The 27,969-nt window shown below is 39.6% G+C and overlaps 1 protein-coding gene across 1 annotated transcript; it reads right to left on the bottom strand.

The window, feature by feature from the left end:
- Positions 1 to 748: 748 nt before the first annotated feature.
- On the bottom strand, positions 749 to 27,946 carry snx2 (sorting nexin 2). Its single transcript, XM_020476522.2, has 15 exons — positions 27,489 to 27,946; positions 25,289 to 25,403; positions 17,847 to 18,001; positions 17,508 to 17,574; positions 15,888 to 15,931; positions 13,133 to 13,274; positions 12,812 to 12,890; positions 10,308 to 10,383; positions 9,737 to 9,850; positions 9,142 to 9,235; positions 6,595 to 6,800; positions 6,026 to 6,169; positions 2,111 to 2,191; positions 1,722 to 1,793; positions 749 to 1,277 (listed from the first exon to the last, which is right to left on the bottom strand). Exons 1-15 carry the CDS (start codon positions 27,594 to 27,596, stop codon positions 1,227 to 1,229), a joined length of 1,548 nt encoding a protein of 515 aa, XP_020332111.1. The 5' UTR covers positions 27,597 to 27,946; the 3' UTR covers positions 749 to 1,226.
- Between the last annotated feature and the right edge of the window lie 23 nt (positions 27,947 to 27,969).

Genomic DNA, 27,969 nt, shown 5'->3' on the forward strand with positions numbered 1-27,969 from the left:
CAAACTGGTAGTTCTATCAATAAGTGTACAAAACAATAGAAACAACTTCCTAATACGGAGTTGCACCCCCTTTTGTCCCCAGAACAGCCTCAATTCATGGAGTCCACAAGGTGTCAAATGTATTCCACAGGCCTATGTTGACTTCCAATCCTTCCCACAGTTGTGTCAAGTTGCCTGGATGTCCTTTGGGTGGAGGACCATTCTTGATACACACGGGAAACTGTTCAGCGTGAGCACACTCCAGTGTGCCTGGCGCCTATTACCATACCCCATTGAAAAGGCAATTAAAATGTTTTGTCTTGCCCATTCACCCTCTGAATGGCACACACAAACAATCCATGTCTCAATTGTCTCCAGGCTTAAAAATCCTTAAATCTCCTCCAATTTATTGACACGGGTCGAAGTGGATTTAACAGGTGACGTCAGTAAGGGATAACAGCTTTCACCTGGATAGTCACCTGGATAGTCGGTGATGAGAAGACATTAGATGTGTTCCTAATGTTTGTACACTCAGTGTATGTCTCAATAACATGTAGTGTTAGTGTATTAAAGTATATTTGAATGAGAATGAATGGAACTGTTAAAGAAAATAAACAAGCTCTCCTCAAAAACTATCATGTGGTCCGCATGAAATGCGTATGAAGCACCGTAGTAACCGAAAACTCCTTCGTGTACAGTACAAATATAAGGCCTGTCAGTAAAAGTGATATGCACAGCGACAACACCATTTCAAAACATCACAACCAACACCGAGATACATTCCTTTATTAGAATTAAAGTACTCAAACATTTGCGGCACGGGAATGTAAAGTCAAAAGAAAAGGCTTTCAAATTAAACAATACAACAAAAAAATCTAGTAAAAGAAATCAACCATTGCACATTAGGTGGCAATTATTAAATGCACAAATCATACTGGTAGTAAATAAGACAGAGTAGTAGTGTTTGATCAATCAGGGAGTGCGAAGTCCCTGGCTTATCACAGTCCTCGTGCGGTTAATCTCTCAACAGAAATGGGACAGGTGCTTCTTTCAGGTGAAATCATAGGGTAACAGAGCAATTCTCCACCAAAATTAAGTGGTTTTATTATGCATGTCAAAACGTGTATTTTGTTTCTCCATGCATTCTCTTGAAGGCGTGATCTGGACGTAAACATAAGAAAATGTGTGATCATCAGACAGGGGTGCTATGGTTGGCAAAAACGCAGGCAAGGCAGGCCATCCAGTTATTATGCGATAGCTTTGGCTTCGGGTAAGAACGCCTCCCAATACTTTATCAGCTGTGGAGCAGAAGGGAAAATACAGCGAGAATCCAATTAGCTACATGACCATGCATTAGACTTTTAAGGTAATCCTTAGGAAAATGAAGTTCATGAATGTCTATTGTCAGTATAAAAAAAAATCTAACAGCAAAACATTAGGTGGTATTGGGCCCATATGTTTATTTCCCTTTCAAATAGTATATTAAAAAAAAAATATTATTGCAAAGTATGTTTTCAGGCATATTTTATTCTGAGTATTATGCTAATTAGATAGTATGTAGAATTCTGGGAAAACATGCAAGAATCACTGAATTGTCAACATATTTTAATACATTTCGTAATGAAACATAAATTATGACATTTGTTACAAGTTGGTGCAAGTGGTGTGTGTGTGTGTGTAGTTATGTCATTTTACTCTCCCACTACACTACCAATAGGAATCCAAACCCAGATATGCTGTACCTGCTGTTGTGTTTGCACAAGCGACTCCAGGTATTTAATAATGACAACTTTGAAGTCCTTCACTCTTTCTTTCTGTAACAAGAGAGACATGGTCACAGGTCAGACAAAATAACATTATGATGAGAACACATACGGTCGGTGTAATAAATCACTATCAAAACTATCATAATACTGCAGAATTTTTTAAATATATATTTTAGTTAGGGCTGTCCTGATATCACAAATCAACAATTCAGTGTTTATGGAAACATCAAACTACCAATAAGGGTAAACATTTGCACTTCTCTTATTTCTAAACTTTAGTTTAACAGGCCCCTCCCATCCACATGATGCCCATATTCTGGGGCGAAACCAAATACACAAAAGGTGTTTTATCGTGTTCATCATACCTCGAATCGGCTCACTTCTTTTCGAATGGTTTTGGAAATCAGCTCAAAGTCTTTTTCACCTTGCTGGACCTTCCCCTCCAACTGCAAAGACAAAATGACAAGTTCTCTCCACTAAGAAAGTCCACGGTCCAAAACAAGTACACAAGTGTACAGATGTATTCTACACTGGTGTACTGGATTTATACACTAACCTGTTGCATAATTAACTGTTACTGGTCAGTTACTACTGTATACATTATCCATTAGTCAATTGCATTTGGAAAAAAATGTAAAAAGGTATTAAGTAATTACTAGTAATGAGGATAGACAAATTCTCAGGAGTTGTGGGGTAAAGTAAACTCACTATTCACGGAGATGATTGACAATACCAAGTTAATGGTGAAGCAATGCATATTAAGTTGGAGTAAAAAAAAGTTTGAATTTAAGACAAGCCCATTTTTACACTTGCAAATACGAAACAGTCCTGTTCGTATAGATAGTGTAAGACAGTCACATGAAGCAGTGCACAATGCTGTGCCAATTTGCACAGTCCATTTATATATTCAGTTCATTAGGTTTTTCAACCCTCACTTTGTCAAATCCTCATCCCCTAGTCCAGCATTTCCCAAACTCTGTCCTTGGGACCACAAGGGGAGCACGTTTTGTTTCTTGCCCTAATAGTACAGACGATTCAAATAAAAAAACTTGATGATTAGTTGATTATTTGAATCTGCTGTGTAGTGCAGGGGGGGGAATAACTCAAACGTGCACCCCTTGGGGTCCCGGGGACAGAGTTTGGGAAATCCTGCCCTAGTCCCAAAGTGATCACTTGTCTATTGATATCATTATAAGTTTCAAATGAACTAGCCAAACATAGTCTTTTGTCAAAGATGATCCATGTGACACTAGATAGGCACTCCAATGGGTGCAGTTTAGTGGTGAAATGGAGGGAACTGTAAGTGATGAAGAAAAGTAAATTTAAAAAAGCCAAGCCCAGGGTCCTACCTCCTCAATCTCCTTGGTAGAGGCATGGCAGGGAAAATGCAGAAATTAAAGAGGCTGAAAATGTTTTGTTCTTAAAATAATTCAAACATGAACCCACTGTTGCCAAACACAGGTGAACTATAGAGGAATGGCATTCCACTGATCAAAGCAAACAGTTAATAGGGTAGTAGCCGTTACAGGAGTCACCCTGGTTAGCATGCAATACCCAAGACAGAAAGGGGAGATATTCAACTTAAAAAACAACCCCTCTGTGAATATCTCCAGTAGCATGCGTTATGACAAAATGTCTGGATTAATCTACCACCCCCCGAATCTTATTGTCCTTAGTGTAATACTTATCATTGACCAGAGGGGGCAGTATGGTTCAATATTTGGTAAATTAGTAAGTACATGGATAATACAAAAATATGCTTTATTGTCACATACACAGGATAGATGCAGTGAAATGTGTTGTTTTACAGGATCAGCCATAATAGCAGGCCCCCCCTGGAGCAAATTATAGTTAAGTGCCTTGCTCAAGGGCATAGATAGATTTTTCACCTTGTCTGTTACAAACATCCTAAGCAAAGTACTTCTTAGGTTTCTCATATTTAATGCAAACATTTATTTATGTTTAAAATAAAGTGTAAAGTATGTGCATACAATTCAGAAGCGTTTTAACAATTGAATCGATGGCAATACACATAGGGAGGAGATGTAGCAGGAGAGGAAAAGGAGAGAAATAAATAGTGTTCTCATAAAGCTAATGACATTTAAGTTGAGTAGCGGAACATGTAATGATGGGCTAATTGTAAGCATGTCAAAACTGATCATATTCAAATGAGCAATATAAGCTAACGCTAATCATTTGTGACTCTTTAACCAGTTTTTCCAACCTGATGCCCAAATAACAGATCTAGAGATGAATGCCAAAATAAACTCAAGTAATTGTTTTACCAAAACAACCGACACACTAAGGTTAGCTTGCTATTCCAAATCAAGGAGAGCAACTGGGGTTAACATGCTACATTCAAATTTAAACACCCCTTCAAGAGTACCTGAATTTCCAGTCAGTAATGGAATGTGAAATAAAGCTTTAGGTGAATTTAATTAAGCTTATGTTTTGGGTTAGACTCCGCTTGATTGAGTAGCATCCAGATACTATTCTCAATACCATTTTAATGTTGTCAACGTGAAAACTTCTTGAATACATTTTGTAACTAACTTCACTGAACAAAAATATAAAACGCAACATGCAACAACGTCAAAGATTTTACTGAGTTGCAGTTCAAATAAATTCATTAGGCCCTAATCTATGGATTTCACATGACTGGAATACAAATATGCATCTGTTGGTCACAGATAACTTTTTTTATTTTTAAAGTAGGGGCATGGCTCAGAAAACCAGTCAGTATCTTGTGTGACCACCATTTGCCTCATGAGGGCGATACATCGCCTTTGCATAGACTTGATCAGGCTGTTGACTGTGGCCTGTGGAATGTTGTCCCACTCCTCGTCAATGGCTGTGCGAAGTTGCTGGATAATGGCGGGAACTGGAACACGCTGTCGTACACGTCGATCCAGAGCATCCCAAACATGCTCAATGGGTGACATGTCTGGTGATTATGCAGGCCATGGAAGAACTGGGACATTTTCAGCTTCCAGGAATTGTGTACAGATCCTTGCGACATGGGGCCAAGCATTATCATGCTGAAACATGAAGTGATGACGGCGGATGAATGGCACGACAATGGGCCTCAGAATCTCGTCACGGTATCTCTGTGCATTCAAACTGCCATCAATAAAATGCAATTGTGTTCATTGTCCGTAGCTTATGCCTGCCCATACCATAACCCCACCATGTAACACTCTGTTCACAAAGTTGACATTAGCAAACCGCTCGCCCACAAGACGCCGGTACAGTTGAAACTGGGATTCATCCGTGAAGAGCACACTTGTCAAAGGTGAGCATTTGCCGAATGAAGTCGGAAACGATGCCGAACTGTAGTCAGGTCAAGACCCTGGTGAGGACAATGAGCATGCAGATGAGTTTCCCTGAGATAGTTTGTGCAGAAATTCTTCGGTTTTGCAATCCCACAGTGTCAACAGCTGTCTGGGTGACTGGTCTCAGATGATCCCGCAGGTGAAGAAGCCAGATGTGGAGGTCCTGGACTGGCGTGGTTACACATGGTCTGCGGTTGTGATGCCGGTTGGATGTACTGGCATATTCTCTAAAAAGGTTGTTGGAGGCAGCTTATGGTAGAGAAATTAACATGGTAGAGAAATTAAATTCTCTGGCAACAGCTCTAGTGGACATTCCTGTAGTCAGCATGCCAATTGCACGCTCATTCAAAACAAATCTGTGGCATTGTGTTGTGTGACTAAACAGCACATTTTAGAGTGGCCTTTTATTGTCCACTGCACAAGGTGCACCTGTGCAATGATCATGAGGTTTAATTGGGGCAGCAGGGTAGCCTAGTGGTTAGAGCGTTGGACTAGTAACCGGAAGGTTGCAAGTTCAAACCCCCGAGCTGACAAGGTACAAATCTGTCATTCTGCCCCTGAACAGGCAGTTAACCCACTGTTCCTAGGCCGTCATTGAAAACAATAATTTGTTCTTAACTGACTTGCCTAGTTAAATAAAGGTAAAAAAGAATCTATAAAAAATATCAGCTTCTTGATATGCCATTATTGGCAAAAGAGGAATACTCACTAAGAGGGATGTAAACACATTTCTGCAAACATTTTGAGAGAAATAATCTTTTTGTGCATATGGAACATTTCTGGGATCTTTAATTTCAGCTCATCACTTTACATGTTGCGTTTATGTTTTTGTTCTGGGTGTCCTGCCACTATATAGCTGCCCTCCCTTGCAATTCTATCCAGCCTATTTGAGCACACGTATCATTCAAATGTCTGTTTGCTTGTTAGTGAGGTGCATTTTTCGCTTACCTCTTTGATTTCGTCCTGAGCCTGCTGTAGCTTGTCAGGCTTGTTTGCGAACTGGAGTTTGGACTCAGCCTCACGCTTCTTCTGCAGCAAGAGCTGGGTGTCCTGCCACTTGGACCAAGTCTTCATCCGGTGGTCAAATACACCCTACGGAAAGAGACAAAGCATACGTTTAGGTTCACTGCTAACCTCACATTAAAAGGAATCGAAATGGGAATGTGCCTTTATTACAACAGCCAAGACAAAATGTTGAAAAGCAGAATTAGGGCCTGCAACAAGGTTTATAGCAGCAGAAGGCTGGTGTGTAAGTTATTTTACTCTAGGTGAAATTCAACAACTAAAGAACATTGGAAATGTATTGCAGATAATGAAGCCTTGGTAAGGGTATACATTCATAGGACTGTGCTAGGTGTCCAATGATCAAAAAAAGAAGGTGATACGCACATCCTAAACCTGAGAATATCAGTATGGGCTAAAAAATAATACAGATAAAGAAATGTGAGGCCCACACAGAATATATCTGTTCCCCAGTGCTTTATTCCAGCACAGTGGTACAGGTCTCCAGTGAATACCTTGACTGCAGTGATGAGACGTACATAGTCCCCCAGCAGCTCGGAGAACAGGTAGAAATCAGCGTAAGCCTGGTCCTGGTGCAGCTGGTCGATCTTCTCCTCCACCTCGGCCAACTGCGACAGGGCCCGCGACAGAGCTGTGTGGTCCTCGGAGTTCCCAAGCATGGCTGCCGACTTGGCGAAGGATGCCGTGTTTACCGACAGCTCTGAAGATGAGAAGAGAAGAGAAAGTGATCATGACATTGTTCAGAAAGAGAGCAGGTTCATAGGTGAAGAATTGAAAAGTGGTCCAATTTAAATGGTTCACAAATAATGTGCAAGACAATTAAAAAGGTCCAATGCAGCCATTTTTTAAAATCTCAATATCAAATAATTTCTGGCTAACAATTAAGTACCTTACGGTGATTGTTTAAATTTAAAACAATTTGTGTTTTAATTTAAAACAATCAAATATAAAGAAAAACAGCTTCTTAGCAAAGAGCAATTTCTCAAGCAAGAATATCGGAGGGACTGTCTGGGAGTGGTCTGAGTGGGGAGAGGAAAACGGAAAACTAGCTGTTATTGGCAGAGAGGTTTGGAATGCGCTTTCTTGTTGGTCTATTAACTGGTAACTCCACCAGGCAAGCCAAAACTTCATCCCGCCAAAACAGACTGAAATTATCTTTTCAAATAGTTCTTAAACTAAAACGGGTTTATCAAACTTTCAAACATGTACAGTATCATTCTAACCTCAGTGTGGAAATATACAGTATATAAAACAGGAAATCACGTGTTTGACTGCACTGGGCCTTTAACAAAATAACAACATTGTTCAATTGAGAATTGTATTATACATGGCAATCGTTTGATAATTGTAACACCAGATATTGTCCAGAATTAGACAGCACATGATATATACAGTTGAAGTCAGAAGTTTACATACACTTAGGTTGAAGTCATTAAAACTTGTTATTCAACCACTCCACAAATGTCTTGTTAACAAACTATAGTTTTGGCAAGTCAGTTAGGACATCTACTTTGTGCGTTACACAAGTAATTTTCCCAACAATTGTTTACAGACAGATTATTTCACTGTATCACAATTCCAGTGGGTCAGAAGTTTACATACACTAAGTTGACTGTGCCTTTAAACAGCTTGGAAAATTCCAGAAAATGATGTCATGGCTTTAGAAGCTTCGGATAGGCTAATTGACATCATCATCAATTGGAGTTATACCTGTGGATGTATTTCAAGGCCTACCTTCAAACTCAGTGCCTCTTTGCTTGACATCATAGGAAAATCTGAATAAATTAGCCAAGACCTCAGAAAAAAATTGTAGACCTCCACAAGTCTGGTTCATCCTTGGGAGCAATTGCCAAACGCCTGAAGGTACCACATTAATCTGTACAAACAATAGTATCTATATCCACAGTAAAATGAGTCCTATATTGACATAACCTGAAAGGCCGCTCAGCAAGGAAGAAGACACTGCTCCAAAACCGCCATAAAAAAGCCAAACTACGGTTTGCAACTGCACATGGGGGCAAAGATCATACTTTTTGGGAAAATGTCCACTGGTCAGAAGTGTGTGGCCATAATGACCATCGTTACGTTTGGAGGAGGAAGGGGGAGGCTTGCAATCCGAAGAACACCATCTCAACCGTGAAGCACAGGGGTGGCAGCATCATGTTGTGGGGGTGCTTTGCTGTAGGAGGGACTGGTGCACTTCACAAAATAGATGGCTTCATGAGGAGGGAAAATTATGTGGATATATTGAAGCAACATCTCAAGACATGAGTCAGGAAGTTAAAGCTTGGTCACAAATGGGTCTTCCAAATGGACAATGACCCCAAGCATACTTCCAAAGTTGTGGCAAAATGGCTTAAGGACAACAAAAGTCAAGGTATTGGAGTGGCGATCACAAAGCCCTGACCTCAATCCTATAGAACATTTGTGGGCAGAACTGAAAAAGCGTGTTCGAGCAAGGAGGCCTACAAACCTGACTCAGTTACACCAGCTCTGTCAGGAGGAATGGGCCAAAATTCACCCAACTTATTGTGGGAAGCTTGTGGAAGGATACATGAAACGTTTGAACCAAGTTAAACAATTTTAAGGCTGTGCTACCAAATACTAATTGAGTGTATGTAAACTTCTGACCCACTGGGAATGTGATGAAAGAAATAAAAGCTGAAATAAATCACTCTCTGCTATTATTCTGACATGTCACATTCTTTAAATAAAATGGTGATCCTAACTGACCTAAGACACAGAATTGTTATGAGGATTAAATGTCAGGAATTGTGAAAAACGGAGTTAAAATTAAGTTGGCTAAGGTGTATGTAAACTTCCGACTTCAACTGTAGTATATTAAATATACATTATAGGAAGAATTTTACTGGCAGTTTGTGAAAAAGCACTACATGCGGTGCAATCAAGTTTTGGAGTAATTGCAGAGTTGCAGATATTTAACGCACTGCTTGTGCATTTAAAAGAGCAGAATGTGGCCTTACATGTCTAGAGTATGTCTCTAAACTGGGTCTCAGGGTCAGGACTCATGGGAGGATTACCTTTCCGGTGGCAGACCAGACACTCCACACTAGCATGCAGTTTTCTGAGTTGCAAGTCGAGGTTCTCAAACTGCTGGTGCTTCTCCTCAAACCACTGTTGACACTCACAGAAATAAAATCAAGCTGAAACATAATACAGTTTCTCCACAGAATTAAATTATAATAGTATGAATAAGTAATGATAGTAACTATGTATGTTTTCAAAACATTTGCAATTATTGATTAATAAATAAATTAACACATTACATTTGAAATTATTTTTACATACTGAGTCACCCTGTGCGAGATGCTAGGTTTACATTCAACACATTGACGGTGTAAGACAGGCCCCATATCCACAAGCTATCCAATGCCAAAAACGCTTTTAACAGTTTACATTTGAATGACAAGTGTATCAAAAATAAAGGCAGTTAATAAATTGCAATGAAGTGGAAAATAAAAATAATATAGCTTTTCCCAGTAAGGAAGGAAAGGACCACCCCCCGAGCAGCACCTGGCTTGTGCCTCTACTTCTTTTCACTCACACAATCTTAGAATTCAAGTGGAAAGCCTCATTAATTCGTCTCATTATTCAAGTCCAAAAATCAGCCCTTACCGCATCCGATTCATTCATCTTGATTGTCATTTTGTTGACAGCGTCGGCAGCTTTGTTTACCATCCTCAATATTCCGGCCCCACTCAGCGCCTGGGTGCTAACCGCTCTCGGCAGCTGGGATAAAATGACAAATAAGTGCAAACAAACCGGTTAACAGGCTAGGGCTCCGACCCAATCCCAGAGGGAGCCCCGCGCCAGGAGCTGTGTGGTGTTTTCTCCACTCCCATACATTTCAATGTTGTTAGAATCTAATTTAATCCATTTACTGGGAAAACTCTCAGAGGAACAATGGGCAAAAATAGCTTTCAATTGCTTTCAGCCATTTATCCTTCTTTTCTACAGTGGCATTTCATTACATCTGGATTAATACAGTAATTTCATTGGAACATGTTGCTGTGACACTGGCCATTTTCAAAACAAAGGTCACATATGTTCTTGAGCTTATCCCAAACTATTTCCAGAAGTTGGCTTTATTAAAGGATAGTGAAATAGGGGAAAAATATCACCACAAAATAACAAAAAAAATTCATTCTCAATTGGGTGTCGTACACAGATTGAGATTAAACGCTACCTCTGAACTCTCCAGGAACATCATGACATCCGGATCCTTCAGCAGGATGGGATGTTTCACTGTTCTCATCAGATACCTATTGAGCATAAAAGAAAAGGTTACATTGTGTAGATAAATCATTACCATGCTCAGTGCAGAGGTAACAATTAATGAAAAAATATTAAATACAGTTGGGCTAGGATTTGCCAGGGACCTCACAATACCATATCACGATACTTGGTCCTGTGTGGCTCAGTTGGTAGAGCATGGTGCTTGCAACACCAGGGTTGTGGATTCATTTCCCAAGGGAGACCAGTATGAAAAAAATACAAAGATGTATGCACTCACTACATTACGTCGCTCTGGATAAGAGGGACTGCTAAACTACATGAATGTAAATGTACTTAGGTGCCAATACAGTATGTATTTTGATTTTCACAATTCTATATGTATTGCAATTTGATGTTCCAAACAGATTGCTCTCTATATTTCTGCTACAGAGAGACAAAAGCACATGAGAAAATTAGTTTTGATCCTTGTGCTTAAAACATGGCTCACCATTTAAAAAAGGAAGATGGAGAACAAGCTATAGGATCTATAGGATAAAAAACACCAGAGTTTTGGCGCAGGTACAGCAGACTAATGTTAACTAACGGTACCTAGCAACACCAAAAATCGGTATGTGGAGACAAAATGTGGAGACAAAATATCGATATAATAGCATCCAAAATAATATTGCAATATGGAACTATCACTCAAAATTGTCATCCAATTCAAATTGGCTTTGGTAACCCCCCCCCCCTTTTTACTCCTAACATAATGGTCATTTTGGACAAACAGTTCTATTTTTGTTTCATGAGACCAGAGAACATTTATCCAAAAAAGCACAATCTTTGTCCCCATGTGCAGTTTCAAACCGTAGTTTGGCTTTATGGCGGTTTTGGAGCAGTAGCTTCTTCCTTGCTGAGAGGCCTTTTTAGATTATGTTGATATAGGACTCGTTTTACTGTGGATATAGATACTTTTGTACCCGTTTCCTCCAGCATCTTCACAAGGTCCTTTGCTGTTGTTCTGGGATTGATTTGCCCTTTTCGCACCACAGTACGTTCATCTCTAGGAGACAGAACATATCTCCTTCCTGAGCAGGATGACGGCTGTGTGGTCCCATGATGTTAATACTTGCGTACTATGTTTTTGTACAGATGAACGTGGTACCTTCAGGCATTTGGAAATTGCTCCCAAGGATGACCCCGACTTGTGGAGGTCTACCATTTTTTTTCTGAGATCTTGGCTGATTTATTTTGATTTTCCCATGATGTCAAGCAAAGAGGTACTGCGTTTGAAGGTAGGCCTTGAAATACATCCACAGGTACACCTCCAATTGACTCAAATGATGGCTTTAGATGCTTTTGATAGGCTAATTGACATGACATCATTTTCTTGAATGTTCCAGTCTGTTTAAAGGCACAGTCAACTTAGTGTATGTAAACTTCTGACCCACTGGAATTGTGATGCAGTGAATTATAAGTGAAATAATCTGTCTGTAAACAATAGTTTGAAAAATGACTTGTGTCATGCACAAAGTAGATGTCCTAACCGACTTGCCAAAACTAGTTTGTTAACAAGAAATTTGTGGAGTGGTTGAAAATGAGTTTTAAATGACTCAAACCTAAGTGTTCCGACATCAACTGTATAGCAAAACAGCATTTTATCATCTGCCCATTGACTGACATGAAGGTCAGCGTTTACAAGTGGGCAGGGTGTCAGCTTTGTACACCTCACTGTTAAAGAACCTAATCCTGATGGCCAAAACAATTAACTTGAAGTAAGTTATTTGAATGCATATATATTAAAATACCTTATGTTACAATTAAAATTAATTGTTTTGGCCATCAGGATTCAGTTCTTTAACAGTGAGGTGTATAAATCGGACACCCTGTCCACTTGTAAACACTGACCTTCATGTCAGTCAATGGGCAGATGATAAAAAGGGCAGAGAAATGTCAGGGCCTCACTTAACGTAAATTGTTATTCGATTCATCAGAATGGGCTAAAACCAGGGATGGGGCAGCAGTAGTCATCCTCGGGCTGAACACCGAAAATGTTGGACAGCTCTGTCCAGAGGATACGGTGTGAAGCTCGGGAGGAAACCCTCCCCCATTCACGTGTTGACAGCCTCGAATCCCTGGAGCGCTGTGATAATTATTTACCTAATATTTCTAGGTTAACCTTTCAAGCCACAAAAGACCAGAACAAGAATGCTCTTTAGACTGAAGGGGCTTTTCACGTAAACGTTTTGTGTAAGACATGAGAGCTGTCTCGTCTGACAAGTAGGGCATTAAATGAGCTGCGTGGCGAGGATCATTCACTGTTGGAGGACAGGCGTGGATGTATGTCGTAAAGATCGCCAAAACAAATGAAACAGCAGAATAATGATTTGATGGAATGGTTACATGTTTGCAGTAGGTCTGAAGTACTGAAAAACTACTGATTTTGAGAAGGGTTTCTTGTATGTTCATAGATACCTTTCTAAGGCTGATCTTCTCTTCTCGACAAATTCTGCAGAAGACAAATCCTCTTTCCCAACTTTGACCTTAGTCATTCCTGTAGATGAAGACATATACAAATGTTTACACACAGTCATTCCTGTAGATGAACAACGTTGCCCAGGCAAAATGACTGCCCTCTTTACACACTACTGTAGGAAATATCAGCTCTGCTGTTTTGCTACCACAATTCATGACATACATGACTAAACTAGCTAATGCAACAATAATAATAATAATAATAATAATAATAATAATACCGTATTCAATTCAATTCACATTCATGCAGATTTCACTCACCCACAATGCTTTTCTCTGGAGCGGGAGGGACTATGTATCCTATATGCAGGTACCTGGAGGCTAGTTTGCTGTGCAAGCCTAGAAAGTCACTAAACCTCCTCCTTACAGTGGTTTCATTCTTGCTGAAAATGGTCATAGAGGTCTAGATGAAGGAGGAAGAAGACATTGACAAGGCAAGAGTGGAAAACGTCATTTTTCTTTTTAAACTTATCACAAATAATACAACTTATTATGTACAGTGCATTCGGAAAGTATTCAGACCCATTCACTTTTGTCACGTTACAGCCTTATTCTAAAATGGATTAAATAGTTTTCCCCCCCCTACACCCACACACACAATTCCCTATAATGACAAAGCAAAAACAGGTTTAGACATTTTTGCACATTTATAAAATAAATAAAAAACGGAAATATTACAGTTACATAAGTATTCAGACTCTTATCTCAGTACTTCGTTGAAGCACCTTTGGCAGCGATTACAGCATCAAGTCTTTTTGGGCATGACGCTACAAGCCTGGCACACCTGTATTTGGGGAGTTTGCCCCATTGTTCTCTGCAGATCCTCTCAAGCTGTCAGGTTGGATGGGGAGCATTGCTGCACAACTATTTTCAGGTCACTCCAGTGATGTTTGATCGGGTTCAAGTCCAGGCTCTGGCTGAGTCACTCAAGGACATTCAGAGACTTGTCCTGAAGCCACTACAGTTGTCTTGGCTGTGTGCTTAGGGTCGTTCTCCTGTTGGAAGGTGAACCTTTGCCTCAGTCTGAGGTCCTGAGCACTCTGGAGCAGGTTTTCATCAAAGATCTCTCTGTACTTTTCTCTGTTTATCTTTGCCTCAATCCTGACTAGTTTCCCAGTCCCTGCTGCTGAAAAACATCCCCACAGCATGATGCTGCCACCACCATGCTTCACCGTAGGGATGGTGCCACGTTTCCTCCAGACGTGACGCTTGGCATTCAGGCCAAAGAGTTCAATCTTGGCTTCATCAGACCAGATAATCTTGTTTCTCATGGTCAGAGTCTTTAGGTGCCTTCTGGCAAACTCCTAGTGGGCTGTCATGTGTATTTTACTGAGGAATGGCTTCCGTCTGGCCACTACCATAAAGGCCTGATTGGTGGCATGCTGCAGAGATGGTTGTCCTTCTGGAAGATTCTCTCACCTCCACAGAGGATCTCCAGAGCTCTGACAGAGTGACCATGGTCACCTCCCTGACCAAGTCCCTTCTTCCCAGATTGCTCAGTTTACTGGGCGGCCAGCTCAATCAAGAGTCTTAGTGGTTCCAAACTTCTTCCATTTAAGAATGATGGAGGCCACTGTGTTCTTGGGGACCTTCAATGCTGCAGAAATGTTTTGGTACCCTTCCCCAGATCTGTGCCGTGACACAATCATGTCTCAGAACTCTACGGACAATTCCTTCGACCTCATGGCTTGGTTTTTGCTCTGACATGCACTGTCAACTGTGGGACCTTATATAGACAGGTGTGTGCCTTTCCAAATCCAATCAATTGAATTTACCACAGGTGGACTCCAATCAAGTTGCAGAAACATCTCAAGGATGATCAATGGAAACAGGATGCATTTCGAGTCTCATAGCAAAGGGTCTGAATATTTATGTAGATAAGGTATTTCTGTAAAAAAAAAAAACACAAAAAAAAGATTTGCAAAAATTTCTAAAAACCTGTTTTCACTTCGTCATTATGGGGTATTGTGTGTAGATTGTGGAGTATTTAAAAAAAATCTGTTTTAGAGTAAGGCTGTAACTTAACAAAATATGGAAAAGTTCAAGGGTCTGAATACTTTCCGAAGGCACTGCATATTTTTATGTGGGGAAAAAGTCAGTTATCAATTCTTCTGTGCTGGTTAAAAAAACATTTTCATGCAATAGGTTTTGGTTACACTTGTAAAATCTGTGCCCATATGGAAATTCTGTAAGAGTAATATATATATATATATATGCCAATTATTTGACTGTCCGATCTCATTCTGTCTCCTATCAAAACCCTTAAATTTTTTTGGGGGTGCCAGCGAGAATGACATAAGAAAGACGACAAGCTTGATTAATCCTCCTCCATGTATATCTCACCAGGTCAGGATATTTCAGCCTCCATATATCCACTAGTTCCAATATATCCACGATATTCGTGATTTCCATAAGAGCATAAGGGTGATAGTTTGTAGTTTGTAGTGTGATTTCCTTTACGGCCCACTGAGGTATTTAAAACTCTATTATAATCTCCCACCATAACAATAGAGTCTTGTATTGCTTGTAGGTTTGATAAATTATTATATTTATTTTCAAAGAAGCTTGGATCATCATTATTCAGACCATTTAGATTAATGAGCCAAATCTGTCCAAAAACATATTTAAAAGAATAGACCCATTCATCGAATAATAAAAACTTAACAAATATACTTATTGTACAGGTACTAAAAAAAAAGGGAATCACTTTGTTGTCTTGAGTCACCTCATGATACAGTTTACAAATAATAACTACAGTGATATCAAATATGGGCACTAAAACCATGCCTATTAACACTGTCAATCTATTTGTTGCCTTCTGCCCTAACATATAGTATACCCCACTGAAAGTGTGGATACGAATGTGCAGTACATGTGTATAATCTTAATATCAACTTCAACGGTAACCTTCCCTGATAACTTTTTGGGGAAAGTTACCAGAATTTTGCAACCCTACTCTGAACTTGTCCCAAGTGAAAAAAAAAAAAGAAGTAGAATATGAAGATATTTTCCTTACCTTTGTAGTTACTTTGTATCCCATGTAAGCATTCATTCCATCCCCTTAAAGAAGAAACATAAATATTAGCGTAAACCAAAGTCACGGCATTGGTTTAACTATTCTCTCCTCGATACAACAGCATTGTCGCTCATTTTCTACTTGAGAGAATAATACAAAGTATTCATCCCCTTGGATTTTGTTGCGTTACAAAATGGGATTGAAGTGGATTTAATTGTTTTCCCCCCTCACGGACCTACACAAAATGCGGCATCAACATGAAAAGAAAATTATATAAATTAATAATAATAATAATAATAATAATAATAATAATAATAATGTCTTCACCTCCTTTGTTATGGCAAGCCTAAATAAACACAGGAGTCAACATTTGCTTAACAAGTCACATAATGTTGCATTGACTCACTCGGTGTGCAATAATAGGGGTTAACATGATTTATTTATGACTGCCCCCTCTCTGTACCCCACACTTACAATTATCTGTAAGGTCACTCAATTGAGTAGTGCATTTCAAGAACAGATTCAAATCACAAAGACGAGGGAGCTTTTCCAATGCCCCGCAAAGAAGTGCACTGATTGGCAGGGTAAAAATAGAAAGAGCAGACAAGGAATATCCCTTTGAGCAAGGTAAATGTATTAATTTGGCTTTACTTGGTGTATCAATACACCCAGTCTCTATAAAGACACAGGCGTCCCTCCTAACAGAGTTGCCACAGAGGAAGGAAACCGCTCAGGGAGGCCAATGGTGATTTTAAAACAGTTACGGTGTTTAATGGCTGTGATGGGAGAAAACTGAGGATGGATCAACAACATTTTATTTACTTCAGAATACTAACCTAAATGACAGAGTGAAAAGGAAACCCTGTAGAGAGAAAAAAAATACTCCAAAACATGCACTCTGTTTGCAAAAAGGCAGTAAATGTCCTAAATGTTGTATTCTGGGAAAATACAACACATCATTGAGTACCACTCTCTATATTTCCAAGCGTAGTGGTTGCTGCATCATGTTGTGGAAATGCTTTTCATCGGCAAGGACTGGAGGAAATCTGGTGCAGTCTGCTTTCCACCAGACACTGGGAGACAAATTCATTCATTCCTTTTCAGCAGGACAATAACCTAAAATCTATACAGCAGATGCTTACCAAGAAGAGAGTTCATGTTCCTGAGTAGCCTTGTTACAGTTTGACTTAAATGTACTTGGAAATATTTGGCAAGACTTGAAAATGAATGTTTATGAACAACCAACTTGACAGAGCTTGAAGAGTTAAGAAAATAATAAAATGGGCAAATATTGCACAATCCAGGTATGCAAACGCTCTCAGAGACTTACCAAAAAAGATTGTATTGACTCAGGGGAGTGAATACTTATATAATGAAGTTGCCGTTTTATTTTTCATTAATAACAAAAACAAAAAAAGCATTGTCTTCCAGTCACTGAGCTAACGCTAGTTAGGATTGGCTCACAAAACCACCTCTTACTTCCTTCAGACTGAACACAGAGACATAACAATGGTATCCATGAGTTCATCTGACTCTGGGGAAATAGACAAAGGGCTTCATTGCCAAAATCCCAAAGTATCACTTTAATATATGAATACATTAACACGGTATTAAACGTACCAACTTTTTCTGGATCGGACACTGCTATATGCATGTCAAAGGTGTCACCACTATCGTCCTCTTCAATCTAAAAGGAAAAAAATATATTATGAAAGTTGCACTCTCAACCTCTCCTTGCAGTAAACCTTTTATACTACCAATGCTTTGGAGGCTAACATTTGTGGTATTAAAAGTCCACCTTGCCCTTTGTGTTATGAGAATGCTCCATGGTGAAGTTTCCCCAAGGTACAGATCTAGGATCAGCATCTCCTCCCCCAATATGAACCTTAACCATTATTTGGGAAAATCCAAAACTGGCCCAAGATCAGAATCTAGGGCCAACTTAACCCAACTACTTACCTCATCCAGGGATCTCTCAAACATCTCGGCAGTGCCCAGGCCCATCCTGGGGGTGAGCATAGCTGTGGGGGTGACTGGGGTGATGGCCGGAGATGGACCGTCTGACAGGATGGGCTCCCTCTCTGGACTATCCAGAGAAACCTCCTCTGTTGCTTCTGAAATACAGACAAAGAATAGAGAATGATACAAACAAAACATTACACTGGAGAAACAAAATACAAGTGATGACTCCAAATGGAAAGGGAAACACTTGGAGAATTATGGTATTCACGTAGTGCTACGGTTTAACCTTTGAAGCGCGTAATACAAACGCTTCAGAGTTAAACGGTTTATTTTTAAAAAGGGATAGTTCACCCAAATTATAATTTGCATTTGTCTTGTTTCAAGTCCAAAACATCTTACAATAACTTTGAGCTAAACAATGAATTTTACACTTTGGGATGATTTGGACATGAAATGTGAAAAATTGCTATATTCCATTTGACACCAATCACTTTTTGACCACACACCTTATTTGAACAAAACTTAAAAGGACAGTTGAAGTCAGAAGTTTACATACACCTTAGCCAAATATATTTAAACTCAGTTCTTCACAATTCCTGACATTTAATCCTCATAAAAATTCCCTGTCTTAGGTCAGTTAGGGTCACCACTTTATTTTAAGAATGTGAAATGTCAGAATAATAGTAGAGAGAATGATTTATTTCAGCTTTTATTTATTTCATCACATTCCCAGTGGGTCAGAAGTTTACATACAGTCAATTAGTATTTGGTAGCATTGCCTTTAAATTGTTTAACTTGGGTCAAACGTTTCATGTAGCCTTCCACAAGCTTCCCACAATAAGTTGGGTTAATTTTGGCCCATTCCTCCTGACAGAGCTGGTGTAACTGAATCAGGTTTGTAGGGCTCCTTGCTCGCACATGCTTTTTCAGCTCTGCCCACACATTTTCTATGGGATTGAGGTCAGGGCTTTGTGATAGCCACTCTAATACCTAGACTTTGTTGTCCTTAAGCCATTTTGCCTCAAATTTGGAAGTATGCTTGGCGACATTGTCCAATTCGAAGACCCATTTGTGACCAAGCTTTAACTGATGTCTTGAGATGTTGCTTCAATATATCCTCCCTCATGATGCCATCTATTTTGTGAAGTGCACCAGTCCCTCCTGCAGCAAAACACCCACACAACAGGATGCTGCCACCTCTGTGCTTCATGGTTGGGATGGTGTTCTTCGGCTTGCAAGCCTCCCCCTTTTTCCTCCAAACGTAACAATGGTCATTATGGCCAAACAGTTCTATTTTTGTTTCATCAGACCAGAGAACATTTCTCCAAAAAGTATGATCTTTGTCCCCATGTGCAGTTGCAAACCGTAGTCTGGCTTTTTTATGGCGGTTTTGGAGCAGTGGCTTCTTCCTTTCTGAGTGGCCTTTCAGGTTATGTCGATATAGGACTCGTTTTACTGTGGATATAGATAATTTTTTACCCGTTTCCTCCAGCATCTTCACAAGGTCCTTTGCTGTTGTTCTGGGATTGATTTGCACTTTTCGCACCAAAGTACGTTAATCTCTAGGAAACAGAACGCGTCTCCTTCCTGAGCGGTATAATGGCTGTGTGATTCCATGGTGTTTATAATAATGTACTATTGTTTGTACAGATAAGCGTGGTACCTTCAGGCATTTGGAAATTCCGCCCAAGGATGAACCAGCCTTGTTGAGGTCTACCATTTTTTTTTCTGAGGTCTTGGCTGATTTCTGTTGATTTTCCCATGATGTCAAGCAAAGAGGCACTGAGTTTGAAGGTAGGCCTTGAAATACAGCCGCAGGTACACCTCCAATTGACTCAAATGATGTCAATTAGCCTATCAGAAGCTTCTAATGCCATGACATCATTTTCTGGAATGTTCCAAGCTGTTTAAAGGCACAGTCAACTTAGTGTATGTAAACTTCTGACCCACTGGAATTGTGATGCAGTGAATTATAAGTGAAATAATCTGTCTGTAAACAATTGTTTGAAAAATTACTTGTGTGATGCACAAAGTAGATGTCCTAACCGACTTGCCAAAACTATAGTTTGTTAACAAGAAATTTGTGGAGTGGTTGAAATACGAATTTCAATGACTCCAACCTAAAGGTATGTAAACTTCCGAGTTCAACTGTACCCATTTGCCCATGGTAGAAAGAAACTTTTTGGACCTGAATGCAAAAACATTTAGGAGATAGAGAAGCTCAAGTGTTTACCCATTTTGCATACCTTACCATGACTATCCTTGACGGTTGAGATATCATATATATATATATATATTTTTTTTACAAGGCCAGCCGTGCCGCCCTGTTCTGAGCCAATTGTAATTTTCCTAAGTCCTTCTTTGTGGCACCTGACCAAACGACTGAACAGTAGTCCAGGTGCGACAAAACCAGGGCCTGATAGTGTTAAGAATGCAGAGTAGTGCTTTATTATGGACAGACTTTTGTGATTTTATACACCAAACAGCAATGGGTGTGCTGAAATAGCCGAATCTACTCATTTGAAGGGGTGTCCACATACACTATATATACAAAAGTATGTACAAAATTACATGACTGTAGCTCAAACATGGGCAGGAGAAATGTTTGTTCAAAGTTTGGTGGGAGACAAAGTCTAATTTGCTGAAATTCTAATGGGCGGAGCTTATAGGTCCTTATAGGACACATTGCTCATGAGGGGCTGCATATTCGTACAACATTTCATGACTGTAGCTCTAACAGGACAGGCATCTAACAGGACAGATATGCTTGTTCAAAATTCAGTTGATTACTATAGCACCCCCCTTGGGCCAATCAGTGTAAATGCCGGTCCTCTATGGCAAGACGCATCTTTCACCCAAGTTTGGTCAAAATCAGGCCAGCGTGTTTCTTTCTTAGGGGGCTTTCACACACCCTTAGTTTGTTTCGTTTGGACTGGTGTGAACACCATCTGCACTTGGGAGCACACTAAACAACGCACTGTGGTTTGTTCAAAAAGGGTGGTCTCGGCCCGAACGCAGACCGGACCAAACACACGAAAATAACCAGAGTTGCACATTATTATTGGTTGTGCAGCATTATAACTTTTTTATAACCTTAGATCTCTGAAATATTCTGTAGGTACCAGCACATTTATGAACTCATCCGATGCAGATTAGAGAAGAATGTGATTAGATTAGAAGAATGTGCTATACCGGGGATACAGGCTACTGATATAGGCTATAGTCCTATTCACGTCGCAGTTAGAGCAGCGATTGAACTATTTACTCCTGCATGTTGTTGGAAGACAAGTGATGCTTCATGACAATCAATAAATGGATTTAACTTGAGTATCTTTGTCCATTAAACCAATGACTTGCATGGACACATGGTTTTGTTTCGGAATTTTGTTCATTTGACAATGAGAAACCAACCAGACCAATTTTTTTATATTTAACCTTTATTTAACCAGGCAAGTCAGTTAAGAACAAATTCTTATTTTCAATGACGGCCTAGGAACAGTGGGTTAACTGCCTGTTCAGGGGCAGAATGACAGATTTGTACCTTGTTAGCTCGGGGGTTTGAACTTGCAACCTTCCGGTTACTAGTCCAACGCTCTAACCACTAGGTTACCCTGCCGCCCCTGAAGAAAAATACAAATGTAACAACAAATAGTCAAACTCGGATTTGAACTGTAGCTCAAAACTGTGTGAAAAATACCTTAAATTGCACTGTATGCTTTTATTACACTGTATGCTTGAATGATGTACATTTGATAAATTGTGTTAATTCAGGGATCCCTTGAAAAAGAGGCCTTGGTCTCAAATGGGACCAAAAATAAAGGTGAAATAAAAAAAAATTCAATACATTTCAGGCACATAAAACTCCTTAATACTCCTCTAATACTCCTTAGTGTATGGGTTGCTCAGTTGGGTGTCTAGGGTATAGGGTTGGAGACCGTTCCATCATGATAGGAGAATAAATAAATAAACTATATTTCCAATTTATTTTAAATTGTATACCCCTTATCTGCACAAAGTGGAAAGCTCTCTCTCACAACGACTCCCATTGTTAGGGCGGAGACATGAGCATCTCGTCATTATATAGAGATCTCTGGTGTAAATGGGAAGATGCACAGCACAGAAGGAGCGAACTAGACCAAAAAGACAACATGAGAACAAGAGGACAGAAACTCTCATAAAAACATTAAATACAAAAAAAAAATTGATTTGAAAGATTTGGAGTATTGCATTTGGAGTATTGCACAAAAACAAATTTGAATTAATAAAATTAATTCGATATATCGCCCAGCCCTACTTCAGACTAGGGCTGTTACGGTGACCGTATTACCGCCACACCGGCGGTCACGAGTCATGATGGCAGTCAAATACAACATTACCGTTTAGTCACGGTAATTATGCTTCTCCAAGCTCTGATGCTGCTGATTGTCATTAGTAACCTACCAAACTTGCTAAGGTTTGTATCACAACTAAAGTGGCCAAATTACTTCAAATGAAGCACATTAATTCGCTTTACAATGGGTGTAGAGCCTAACTGCCATTCATGCACAGCGCGTGAGTTTAAAGTTTGGGAAAGATAATTTTCAACATAAAAATGCACCTTTATAATAAAAGCATTAAATGCATAATCTCATTTGTGGTCACTTTTGAGAATGGTGTTTTCCTGCTAATGGAACATATGCGCTGCGCTTATGTAAACAAATAGCCTAACAGTTTATCAACATTTTATGCTTAACGTTCTCATCTGTTGCATCAGCCTCATTGCTTAAAACATGTTTTTTGACGCTAGTGATTGTATTAATTTGGGATCTATCGCATCCCACAACGGTTCCAGACTATGTTGGAAATATTTATAGCACAGAATAGGTCAACTTTTGTACTATGGGGGACAGTAGATTGACATAGCCTAGAGCTTTTGCTAATAGAGAGCCTGTGTTATTCAGCAATGTTTAATTGTATTCTTCATACTATAAAATAACACCATGGAATTCTAAGCAAATCTTGTCTGCTAAATGAACTAGCATAGCCAGATCAGGGCCTAACATAAGGACAACTCAGAGTATGCTATTCTGTTAATCTGAAATAGAATACATTTTCTTCATATCATAATTCTTTGGACCTGTCTAAAATAAATAATGGCTTTATTGAGATGGTGTAGGTTATATTACAAGGATTAATTGGACTTTTTCAAAAGTACATGTTCCAAAGGCCTGCATCAGAGGCTTGTAAAGGCTATGTGTGGAAGCCAGGAGACGCTAAATGTGTTTATGTTAATGAAAGCCAATCACCGTGAGACTGGCAGTTATTTGCATGACAATCACCGGCTGAGAAAATGTCACGAACGCCACAGCCCTACTTCAGACTAGAGGTCGGCCGATTATGATTTTTTTCAACGCCGATATCGATTATTGGAGGCCCAAAAAGCCGATACCGATTAATCGGACGATTTTTATTTATTTATTTGTAATAATAATAATGACAATTACAACAATACTGAATGACCACTTATTTTAACTTAATATAATACATCAATAAAATCAATTTAGCCTCAAGTAAATAGTGAAACATGTTCAATTTGGTTTAAATAATGCAAAAACAAAGTGTTGGAGAAGAAAGTAAAAGTGCAATATGTGCTATGTAAAAAAGCTAACATTTCAGTTCCTTGCTCAGAACATGAGAACATATGAAAGCTGGTGGTTCCTTTTAACATGAGTCTTCAATATTCCCAGGTAAGAAGTTTTAGGTTGTAGTTATTATAGGACTATTTCTCTCTATACCATTTGTATTTCATTAACCTTTGACTATTGGATGTTCTTACAGGCACTTTAGTATTGCCAGTGTAACAGTATAGCTTACGTCCCTCTCCTCGCTCCTCCCTGGGCTCGAACAAGCAACACAACGACAACAGCCACCATCGAAGCAGCGTTACCCATGCAGAGCAAGGGGAACAACTACTAGAAGACTGAGTGACAGTTGAAACGCTATTAGCGCACGCTAACTAGCTAGCCATTTCACTTCGGTTACACCAGCCTTCGGTTACACCAGCCAGCTTGAAGTCATAAACAGCGCAATGCTTGACGCACAACGAAGAGCTGCTGGCAAAACGCACAAAAGTGCTGTTTGAATTAATGTTTACGCGCCTGCTTCTGTCTACCACCGCTCAGCCAGATACTTAGAGACTTGTATGCTCAGTCAGATTATATGCAATGCAGGACACGCTAGATAATATCTAGTAATATCATCAACCATGTGTAGTTAACTAGTGATTATGGATTGATTGTTTTTTATAAGATAAGTTTAATGCTAGCTAGCAACTTACCTTGGGTTACTGCATTCGTGTAACAGGCAGTCTCCTTGTGGAGAGCAACGAGAGAGAGGCAGGTAGTTATTGCGTTGGACGAGTTAACGGTAAGGTAGCAAGATTGGATCCCCCGAGCTGACAAGGTGAAAATCTGTCGTTCTGCCCCTGAACGAGGCAGTTAACCCACAGTTCCTAGGCGGTCTTTGAAAATAAGAATGTGTTCTTAACTGACTTGCCTAGTTAAATAAAATATATATTTAAAAAAAAAATAGATATATATATATTTTTTTTCTTTAAAACATTTTTTAAATTATTATTATTTTTTAAATCGGCGCCTAAAAATACAGATTTCCGAATGTTATGAAAACTTGAAATCGGTCCTAGTTAATCGTCCGTACCAATTAATCGGTCGACCTCTACTTCAGACCACTGCAATTTACAAAGACTACTTTTAACAACTCGCACAGGAAATGTAACAAAAACACTTGAGGAACAGTGCAGATGCAAAGCTTGGTAACAGAATGACAGTTTGTGCTGTTGGTGCCATCATTCTGTTACCATGCTTTGCAGCTGCACTGTTCAAGTAAATCTGTTTTTGTAAATGTTCTGTGTAAATTGTTAAAAGTAGTCCTTGTGCATAGCTATTTTGCATTTGCATTTATACCATGGACAAATATGTATAAAAAGTTTCATTCAAATCAAAAGGGCTGCGGTCAAAAAGTGATTAAAATCAAATGGAATGACCCCTAGGGGATATCCACTTGGATTGGTTTTGCGCCATAAGTGCAAAAAAAGTTAGCATTTTAAGACAGTGGGCAGGTAAACAAAACCAAAAATAATAGATTGGTGTCTTCCATAGACTGCTTACAGCAGGGGTAGGGATCCCTGGTCCTGGAGTGCTACAGTTTTTGAAGACCAGGTGTGTTGAATTTAGGCAATTATTGAACTGCTCAATTAGCTCAGTTGGTCAGGTGTGGTGCCTAGCTGGAACAAAATCCTGCGGCACTCCAGGAACAGGGTTGCCTACCCCCCGGCTTAAAGGGTAAGGAAACCAATAGGACATTTTGTAATTTAGGTTAACTATCCCTTAAATAATAGAGTTAACCGAGGAGAGGCATTTAATCAGAGGTGATGGGAATACCTGCAAACAGATCCTCTGGGTCATCATCCAATGAAATGTCTTCTTGCTTAGGTCCATTTGTGCTGATGCCTTCTGCAGGCATGCTGGGTGGATCTGGAGATGAGGGTTCTGGAGACTGCAGAAAAGCACAAACGTAATAAAAATAACAGAAGCCCAAAGACCAAAAGAAATCTGATCAGTTAAGACTAATCTTATTAGGGGAACATAGGCCTAGATAAAAGGTTAAACCAATGTTAACTTAAAAACCAATTAATTTCAGTATAGGCCTATTATGTGACATGTTGGAAACAAACTAGCATATGGGCCTACAGGAACCAAGTACAAAAACTGAAACTGTTGCATCATCACGTCCTCAGATGACAACATTATTTTATTGGAAAGTAAACACAAAAAAAAACACATGTCAGGTTCCAATGAAATAGGATATGAGCAGCCATACTGTAAAAAGGAGGAATCATAATGGGCAGGAATATATTGTTTTAAATGAATTTAAAAAGGTGCAAAAATGTTATTTTCAGTTGGTGTACAAAACTAAAAGTAAAAGACACCGTCACAATTCAAGAACACTTTAGAGTGTGCGTAAATAAAAGCTGAGCTAAGGAGAAAGGAGCGGAAGTGGGACTGATAATGGGAGGTTTCCTCCACCTACTACTCAGCACAGGATAAGAGAAATCAGGAAACTCTCCTTGGCATCAATGTTTGTTTGCTGCTGAGTTCAAAATTAAAGTCCACCACAGGCAAAAAAACAGCAGCAGCAAAGCCGTATGCCTCGATCACACTTACAGCGTGTTTGCGCAAAATGGTATGTAGCATGATCTGGATGTGTGTAGCAAAAGTTCGACATTCACGGAATGACGCTGTAGGTGTAACATGTTAATGAGGCCTCGATCACACCTACAGTGTCATTGCGTTTTGGTACACCAGAAGTACATTCATTTCCAATGGAATGCTGCGTTTGCCTTGCAGCATTGCGTTGCAGAGGCAGTTGCGGTGCATTCTGTGTAGTGCATAGGTTGGATTTATCAAACATATGCATCAAATGGCACACGTAGATGGCTTGACGGAAAGGGTAGCAAAAGGTGAATGTTGAACTTTTGCTGCACACATCCAGATCATGTTGCACAATGAAGCTGTAAGTGTCTTATCTGATGGGCCTTCAGGCTTCACATTCAATCAACATTTTTTGCTTTTGAAAAGTAAAAGTTAAGAAAACTAAGTTGGGGCAAAAACCTACCACTTCCTTGATAGTAGAAAAGATATGACAGAACATTAGAACATTAATAAAAAATAAAATAATAATAATAATAATAACAATAATAAGAAGAATTGTGTGGGGGGGTGAGGCAGCGGTCAATGGAGACTACTCTTAACCTTAGTCCCACTCCACTTAAAAGTGCAGAAAGAGGTCCACTTAGTTAACATGTATGCTCATCATTTTTCAGTTGTTTATTGGACATTTCCAAGGACCATCTATGCAATAAACACACACCTGACTTACACCTGTAAATTCACAGCTCACAAGGGAAATGTATGACTGACGGAGAGATTATGGTCTACATTTCAGGAGAGTCAACTTCTAGGATTGGGCTCGTGCACTCTCCCATAATTGGTGATATTCCAAAGAGATATTTCTAAACGTTTGTAGAATATTAGGCTTTTAGCATTTTACAACTAAGAGCATAAGACCGCCTGTTAAATAACTAAAATATCAAATATAAATTGCACAGGAACAAATTCGGCTAAAGACCAAGCTAATGTTTGTAGAACTCCAATGAGTGTCCCATTGTTGGTTTATCCCATTTTAAACAAATAATATGATATTAAAATTGTACCACACATGTGATTATCCCCTGATCTATTGAAAACCCGGAAACCAGTAAACAGCGCAGACGTTCTGCGTTTTTCTGACGCACGGCTGAATCTCAAGAACAAACCCCCTCCCAGTATGCGTTATTGGCCATCATCAGGATAGTGAGCTGGCTACAGATTATCATTCATGATTATAATAAACTGTAGTGGCTACTTTGTTGCATGATTTTCATTTAAAGAAACTAACACCCGAAGCACAACCGTGTCATAAGCCTAGCAGCATCTAGCTCACAACAACGGAAGGTCGCCTGACTTACTTGTCGTCTAGTACTGTATCAATGAGCATCAAGCCCCTAGTTGCTTTCAATTCTCGGCCTCGGATCACTCTTACCTCTAGTGTAGTGACAGTACTGACAAAAAAGCCTTCTCCATCTTCTATTTCCCTGAAGTCAGTCTGTCCTGCATCTCCCAGTGGTGGCGGTTCCATCTCCGCAGCCATCTTCCTTTAGCAATAATATCCGAGTAAGAAAACAATCGACAGAAAGGAGTCAGGAGGTTCGCTAGCTGTCATGTGACTCACAGGAACAGTTTAGTCAGAGAGGAAGAGGCGAAGCGAGAGCATTTACTCCGCCCAAAAATCTGTCCGCGTAAACTATGCCCTGTTTGTATCGAGGTACACGAGTAAGTGTTGAATTACGTGAGGCTTATTTGACCGAATAGAAGTTTGTAACAGAAGACTTTTGTACTGATATAAGGAAATGTACGTGGCATTACGGCAACTTTGAGAAAAACGACCACGACAGTTGTACCTGTTGTTCACAAGCGTATCTGCCCTCTCATCGCCCTTCTTCAATTATTGAGGGCGTGTATGT

The sequence above is a fragment of the Oncorhynchus kisutch genome, linkage group LG3 (assembly GCF_002021735.2).
Source record: "Oncorhynchus kisutch isolate 150728-3 linkage group LG3, Okis_V2, whole genome shotgun sequence".
NCBI classification, from domain to species: domain Eukaryota; kingdom Metazoa; phylum Chordata; class Actinopteri; order Salmoniformes; family Salmonidae; genus Oncorhynchus; species Oncorhynchus kisutch.